This window comes from Tyto alba, unplaced genomic scaffold (assembly GCF_018691265.1).
Source record: "Tyto alba isolate M040663 unplaced genomic scaffold, T.alba_DEE_v4.0 Super-Scaffold_41, whole genome shotgun sequence".
NCBI lineage: Eukaryota > Metazoa > Chordata > Aves > Strigiformes > Tytonidae > Tyto > Tyto alba.
Window position 1 is genome coordinate 13,347,466 of NW_024881317.1, and position 8,034 is coordinate 13,355,499.

The window sequence follows — 8,034 nt, forward strand, 5'->3', positions numbered from 1 at the left end:
CTTCCCCTCAATACCAGATAGCTTTACTACACCTAAGAAAAGAAAATGCTTTCCTTTAGATCGTACTGTTCTCCTATCATCCTACTTAATATTATGACTGCCTGTGCCAATTTAAAAGCCAGCTGTCTTTTCAGGAGTTTAGTTGGAGTTTTTCCACTCATTGAAAAAAAAAAAAAAAAAAACAAAAAAAAAACCCAAAAAACAACACAAAAAAACCCAGCACCAACAAAAAAACCCCACCACATTTCTTTTGCCTCTAAGTCTTTCTGAACGCATTTGAAAGAAAATCTTATCAAAAAAAAAAAAAAATCAGTTGTAAATTAGCATATATTTTATGTGGAAGAGCCTTCAACAAGAAAAGTTATGGAATAGTAAGTATCAATGGAAGCATAAGAACATTAAATAGCTGCTTCACATGTAACCAGGTCAACTGAAGATAAAAATGTTTTTTTCCCCTTTCACCTCAGCTAGAGATACTGTTCCCTTTGAAAAGAGATTGCCTTTAACAAGCATGGGAGTAGATAAAATCTTTAGTGTTACGATAACAATGCTTTTTCCATTCAAAGATAACTTGATTATATCTTCAATTACTTCTACATTCTGAGTAAACTAATTTATTCAGTAAGAGATGTACACTTTCAAGAAGCAGTATAAGGCAAGATGAATCTTGCAGTCCTGACTTGGGCAAAACTGGGATAAACTTTAAAGAAGATGGAGTTTTGCAGCTTCAGTCATTAGCAGCAGCAGTACAACAGCAAGACCACCATATTGACATAGTACAAGGAAATAGAAAATTTTCCTTATATCATGACACACTGCACACAGAGTTGTTTTTTGTTTGTTTGTTTGGTTGGTTTTTTTTTTTTTTGTTGTTCCCCTTCAGAGTTTAGAATCCCTTCCAAACAATTTTCAGGATCCAGCCTTCTTCACACCTCTGAGACAGAAAAGGATAGGCACATTTAAAGGCTTTTGTTTCCAATGGTGATTGACAGTTATTACAAATAAAGTAGCAAAAGTCTCACCATATATTCTGTGAGGTCACATAACGTGCATAAAATGCAACCAAGCACCTTAACCAAACAAGGCTGTCCCCCACCTTCTCATATTGTTCTTTTAGTAACAAGTACTGGTCATTTTCTCAGCAGCCTCCTGTAAATGGTTATTTACAACGACCCTGAAACGTTGTCTCTTTGTCGCTGACACAAGGCAGTTCTGACTTGTAATATCGGCCCCATTCTTGAATCAGTAACTAAGTATAGCCCCTCAAGGTTCAGATTTGCGCTGCACAGCCGGCACACAGTTCAGCCGCTGCTGGCAGGCTCCGTGTACCCGCTGTAGGCAGCATCACTGGCAGCTGGAGGGACGCTCACAGATGCCCAAGCGCTTCATAAGCTCTTTAAGATATGAGCAAAAGTGAGGATCCTTAACGGGGAAAAAAAAAAAAAAAAAAAAAAAAAAAAAACCACAACCCTCCTCAGAAGCACTACATAAAATTGATAAAAGGCCGAAGTGCAGGATCGCCAGCACAACGCCGGCACCTGCGGACTCTCCCTCATAGCCCGCAGCGCCGGCGCAGCTGCGGGCCTCCAGCCTCTCTGGCAGGAGACGCTTCCCTCAGCGCACTTACCGCTCCTGATTCGGGGGACACGCCTCCCCAATCCGCCTCACGGCCGGAACGCTGCAGCAGCAAATAAATCCTCCTCCTCCTCCTCCTCCTCCTCCTCCCTAGCTCCTCTTTCTCCTCCCTCCCGCCCCCGTGAGGCGCCCTGCCACCGTCTCACCTCGAGGCGTCAGCCCAGCGCACCGCATCCCCCGGCTCCTCGGCCGTCCCTCCCTTTTCCTCTCTCACGCCCAGCGCTCGCCTCTCGCCCCGACACACTCGCCCGCCTCAGGCCGCCCGGCGCGGGGCGCTGACGGCGCGAGCCTCGCGCTGACGGGCGGGGCTGTGCTGTGCTCCCCCCCGCCACCCTTTTAGCGGGCGCGCGCGCGCGCGGCAGCCCTCCCCATCGGCCTCTGCTCGCGCGGAGGCGGTGCTTGCGCGCGCGCCGGTCAGCGGCCTCAGGCGCTGCCCGGCGCACGCGCCCCCGCTCCCTGGCGCGTGCTGGCGGCGGCGGCGAGCGGGGCCGGGCCCGCGCAGGGGGGGCGGGGCGGGAGCAGCGCCATCCGGGGCTCCGGCGCTCGCTGCCGGCGTGAGGCGGCGGCCGCGGCGCTGCCGGCCCCAGCGGAGCGGGGGCGGGGGGAGCCGCGATGCATCTCCACCAGGTGCTCACCGGCGCCGTCAACCCCGGGGACAACTGCTACTCGGTGGGCAGCGTGGAGGACGTTCCCTTTACGGTAATGGTGGCGGTGCGAGGCGGGGGGCGGCGGGGGAAGGGGAGCGCGTTTTGTAGGCCCGAGGAGAGCGGTGGGAGGGGCTGGAGGGGATTAACCTGCCGGGGCGGGGTGGGGTTGTGGGCGCTTGTACCGGGGGCAGAGCCAAGGCGGGGGTCCCGAACGGGGGCACGTCGCTCGGTGGGGTGTCTCGGGGGCGTCGGTCGCTCCCGGGAGGCGCGAGCCCGCCGCGCCCTCCCGCCCTGCCGGGGGGGGTCTCGCCCCTCGCTTTTGCCGGGGGGCGGCTGCAGGCGGGGGCTGCGGGCCGCGGGGGCTACGGGCCGCGGGGGCTGCCCTCCCCTCGCCTTCGGAGAGGGCTCCCCGCATCCTCCGGGTGCGAGCAGGGAGCCGGGGAAACCCCCAGATCGTGCATCCCCGGATTTTGCTGGGTGCTTTTGTGTGTGTGTGGTGCTTCTGTAAAGAGAAAACAGTCGGTTGCGCTAGGCTTCTTCAGAAGCCTATCCACTGTTGATGAGCGTTTGGCTTCAATTGCTGTTGTTAATAAAACACAAATTTGCCAAATGCTCCTCTTAAACTGGAAGAGAAAAGAAATGGAAAGACATAAACTAAGTAAATTTCAAGAGTCCGGTAGTTTGTATAATAAAATCCGTTTATCATCCACAGGCTATTTCCATCTATTCTAATGTCAGTTTCCACTTCTTTAGTTTATGATATGCTGCTCTGATTTTAATGAGTGATCAGCTTCTGCAGTGTTTTGCATACAATCATCTAATCAGTATGTTATTATTTGGGAATAAATTGTTTTGTTAGATTTTGTATTAACATTTACCAGATTATATCCCAGGCACAAACCAATTCCAACTTAAATGATACAGAGCATCATTTTTAGTCTAAGATAACCGTCAGCAGACTTGTTAAAATTTAAACCTTACTTTAGAATGTCACAGATGTCTGTTTTCAGTAATGAAAGCCTTAAATAAAAGGTGCCATGTCTGTCTTTATTTTCCTCATTCTGCTGCTATGCAGCCATACCGCTATTAAAGGGACCTCTGTTACTTTTGATATTTATATAAGAAGTCATTTATTCATATTCTAATGTGTTTCTTCTTACTGTGACAATCTGAAAAGTCAATCAACTGGTATTATGAAAGACAACTTTATGCTAATTCTGATAACATTTTTTGATAACATAAAAAATGAATAATATATGTTATGATTTATACAAGAATTTTCCAAGAAAAAAAGTAATGTTTTACAAAAAAATGCAGAATCACTTGGTAGCATGTTAATTGTGGAACTGCATATAACAGATCTCACTGTCTTCTCGGCTGCTGCATCCAATATTTTATAATACAGTAAAGAAGGAACTAAAGGGATAAGTGTGCTTTAATAAATGTGTCTTCTGGACTTCCACAGCTGTAACCTTCTTCCCTTTTTCTTCTTTCTCTTATTTGTGGTGTTATTTCCTGCTGTTCTAAACCCTGATCCTATAGTAAACTGTACAGTTAAAAACATCTGTTTGCAAACGGTTTGGGGTCTTATATCCAGGTTCTTAGGACGGTAGTCACCTGTGTGACTCTCAGTAGCATCATAGTCTACCATCCACTGCACGTGTCACTTTCGTTAGTGCCTAACCTTAAATTCTGTCAGTCAGCATCACTAACACTGTATTGACATAGCTTTGTCCCCCAAAATCATTAAGCTGTTTGGAGTCATAATTTTAACTCCCATCCTGAAGCAGGATTTGCAGTTTAGGCAAGATATCATCACATCATTGGTGACAGAGCCTGACTCTATAGACATGCTCTGAAGACCCAATACCCGTGAGCCTCTAGAACACAGCAGAAACAAAGCAGTAAAAGGGAAGATGTTAAGGGAGATCTGCACAATATATGCTGTACTACATAAATCCATATGAAGTCAGGCTGTGGCAGAGGAGCCACTGTCTATGTGCACATGTGCTTACTTATGTTTTGGTTGATAGGGCATTGGTTTAAAATGTGTGAGAACTAGTTCAAAATTGCTACAACTGATTCATCACAGGGACTTGAAAATACGGCTTACTTGTGTGCAGAAATGAATCATTCATGGTAAAGTTACTCCACTTAACAGTAGAATAATGCCTTGGTTACATGTATATATGTATTCACTAGTTAATAGTTTTGGAGTTAGTTCCTTTTGTTGTTGTTGAGACGGATAAATGTTCTCTTAAGATGAACTTGCTTTAGATGCTTAACTCCAGCAATCTTAGAATTCTGAGAGAAGAAACACATTTTCTTGTGACCTGATTAGGGGACTGCAATTCTCAGTTTTTTTTTTTTTTCATCCTTCCTTTACTCTATGATTTGTTCATGGCTTGTTTACATGACTCCTTGCTGGAGGTAAAGGTAAGCTCTTAATTTCCAACTCGGTGTACCTAGAGCTAAGATAACATGTTCTGCCTCAACTTTTTTAAAGCTTTGGTGGAAGTCATCTAGTTATTCTGAAAATAACAAAGGGAAGATAAATAATTTTGTCATTAATTTTTCTTTACCTGCTAAAAAACAAGTATTAGTGACTCCATAAAGCAAAACAAATCCAGAGAAAGAGACAGCTGCTGTAGGTGGGCTACAAAGGTTGTGTCATTCCTTTATCTGAAATGCACATGGTGTTCTTTCCTCCCTGTGCTCCCACATCTGCCTGCAGCAATCCTGACATATATCTAGCATTTCCCAAATAAGAGATGAAGCACAGAGATGTTTGGTTAACAAACCGGCTTGTGCATGTGATGTTGTGGCTTTATGGCACCAGTCTACTAGAGTGGGTAATACATAGGAAAAAATGTTTGAAGGGTGATTAAATGCAAAATAGCTTCATAATGCTGGTTTCTACCAGGCAGTCTCTTCACCCTCCTTTCATATAAGCTCCAAAAAGGACACTGCATAAGCAAAGGGTTTAAGCACTAAATGACAGAAGTTCTGGTTTTGTCATTTCTTGTAATAATTCTGTTCACTATTCAACTTGCTGTTGCTTCATGTTCTCATTTCAGCAAATATTGTTAACTGTGTTTCACAAATGGGTTTACAGAAAGTCAGAGTTGAGCTTTATACAGAAGGGCCTTACACACCCTGCCTAGAGAGAGGAAGGATATGTTATTTGAACCTCAGTCTCACTGGCAGCTAATAAAGTGTTAAAGGTAGTAAACTGCATTTTTCAAACCCCGATTGATTTCCCTTAGCTTTTGTTGTTAAGCAGCCATTCTATGTTGAACCAATTTCAGTCACTGACCCTAACTCCGAGTGGCATGTATGTTACCAACATGACTTTCTGCAATGTGAAGTAAGGTGGTCTCAAATAAAGATGACGAGCTGTTCTGATTTTGTTTATATGACTTCTGCTTTCTGTTCAAGCTCAAGGTTGTTTTTTCCCTCAAAACTCTGAGCAGAATGTAGCTGTTTCTAAGCTTAGTCTAGGTTTTAAAAAAAAAAGTAATAATTAAAAAAAAAAAAAATCCATATGTATGTCAATTACCTAAAGTCTAGATTCTGTATGTATAAAAATTCCAAGCTCTGGCTAGTGTCCCACAAATAGAAGATAATGAATATTTACTTTTTCTAAGAGGTATCACTAAATGCACAAAATACAGAACTCTAAATATTCTTAATGAATAATGAGATTATCATATTTTAGGGGTATCTGTACATAAGAACTTTTCTGATAAAAGTGAAAAAAAAAAATTTTTAATTTTTGAAAAGGACAAGCTTCTTGGCACCTTCCATGCCAGTACTCACACTTGGCCTGGAACTGTGTGTAATGAATTTCAGAAGCTGATGCAGATGAAAGTCTCCTACGCCTATGTAAATTTATTTTAATCACACTAAAAACAGTAAAATCTTCATCCATACCATTATGTCCATGAGATAGAGCAACTGAGAATAGGTTTTCTCTGCTCTGTAGGGTTCTCCTCTACTTCATCCTTCTTGAAAAATTACTTATTAAAACCCTTGTTTGCAAACCCCTCTCAGTTATTTATTACTACTTACATGCGTTCTCCACTGTGTCATGTTTTTGTGAATGGGATTACAGACACTTGACGTCTGAATCCTTACTATGTTCTTTTTTCTCTGAAGCTGTGGGTATAAGCATATTTTAAAGTATTTAATCATTAATTTGTCTCAAATGTCTGTTTAGGAATGCCTGTTCTATAGGCCACAGGCTAGTAGCGGGCTGGGGTTTTTTTGAGTTAATTTGCTAGTTTGCATTAAGTGTATGTAATTCTACTAGTACTTAGCTAGGGGAGGAGTGTAAATGTTGTGTCCACTGATGAGAGTTAGGAAATGTTTCATAATTCAGTTGCCCTCATCACTAATAGGAAGGTGGAAGAATTTCTGTATCTTAAATGTTTACTATCCATAGCCAGAAACGTTAAGGGTAAGTGTTGTTATACTGGAGGAGTACTATAAGGCCAGTGCAGGCTTTAATTCGGGTTTTAATACAGTTTTTAATTAATTTCAATAATTTTAGATGTTTGTGGACTACTTTTTTTAATACCACTGTGAGCTGATTCTGTTTATTCTACATCATTTACCATCTTGAAATGCCTCTGTACCCCTAATAGTACACACTGGAGCTTGAGGACTTAAGGTGTATTTCACTTATGCCAAATTTATAAAGAGTTGCAGGTTATAGAAAGAGAATAATCATTCTTTATACAGAGAAAATTATTCATATAAAGAAAAACCAAGATGAGAATGTAAAGGAATAATCGTTTCCCTGTCTGCTAGTTCCAGCATTCAACATTAAAATTAGAAAACCAAGCCAGAAAACATGGGCAGCTGAAAAAGAGAGATGCACATGCTGTTTTTGTGTTATCTGAAAATTGAGCATATAGCATAAACTCTTACAGTAGGACACAATGTCCTACTTCTGTCTGGTGCTCCTACATTCAATTAGAGCTTTGTCATTGTTCAATTCAGTGGTCCCAGATCTTGACAGTTAGAGCAGACATTGGCAAACTACAGCTAATTAGTTGCTTATGGATCCTGCAAGTCATCCTTGCATTCTGGCGATTTTGCAACTCCATTTAATTTTCTCTTTGAAATTATCAGTGACATTAGAAATGGAGGTTGGCAGATACTCCATGTGGGTGGTTTTTACTGCATTTTCTTCATTCAGTGGCTGCTTATAATTCTGTTTATCTAAGACCTCTGTGCTGTTCTCATCCATTACAGTATCTCAGCAGCTTATTTTCCATATTTCCTTTTTGTACAGCTTACCAACGTTCCATTCTTTTTATCAGGCTATGCAGATTGTTAGTCTGTTGCCACGAATATTTTGTTCACTATTACTCTGGCAGGAGAGACCAGTAGTGGCATGAATGATCTCCCTGAAGATGTTGTCAGCAGAATCCTTAAGAAGGAACTACTGATGTTAAAATATTCTGACACTTCCCTATTCTTTGCCAACATAGGTCTACTGCATTACTAGTTTAAGGAGTGAAAGGACAAAATGAAAAGAGGATGTGTTCTGTTCAAGTATAAACATGTTAATATATTGAGTATGTTAGAAAAGCCTCATAAAAGTGATCAAATGGAAAACTTTTATTTAGATATATAATATAAAATACAGAACTGTCTTTCAGTACAGAAAAGTATATTGACCTTTTCTGTTTTAAGAAATTTGGAGACTGTGAAAAAACGAACACTTCTTTTAAAATGAGGGGAC

At 42.3% G+C, this 8,034-nt stretch overlaps 1 protein-coding gene and 1 long non-coding RNA gene across 5 annotated transcripts in view; one reads left to right on the forward strand and one right to left on the reverse strand.

Moving 5' to 3' along the window:
* LOC116959151 overlaps nucleotides 1-1,966 on the reverse strand; it is a 165,231-nt gene extending 163,265 nt beyond the window's left edge. Inside the window, exon 1 of the long non-coding RNA XR_006166594.1 lies at nucleotides 1,782-1,966. This is a non-coding gene — a long non-coding RNA (uncharacterized LOC116959151). The remainder of the gene's footprint in view (nucleotides 1-1,781) is intronic.
* A 204-nt stretch (nucleotides 1,967-2,170) lies between these two features.
* DMXL2 (Dmx like 2) overlaps nucleotides 2,171-8,034 on the forward strand; it is a 54,166-nt gene continuing 48,302 nt past the window's right edge. For all 4 annotated transcript variants that reach the window (XM_042803763.1, XM_042803765.1, XM_042803764.1 and 1 more), the window contains exon 1: nucleotides 2,171-2,334. In XM_042803763.1, the coding sequence (XP_042659697.1) occupies nucleotides 2,248-2,334 (87 nt within the window). In that variant the 5' untranslated portion in view covers nucleotides 2,171-2,247. The remainder of the gene's footprint in view (nucleotides 2,335-8,034) is intronic.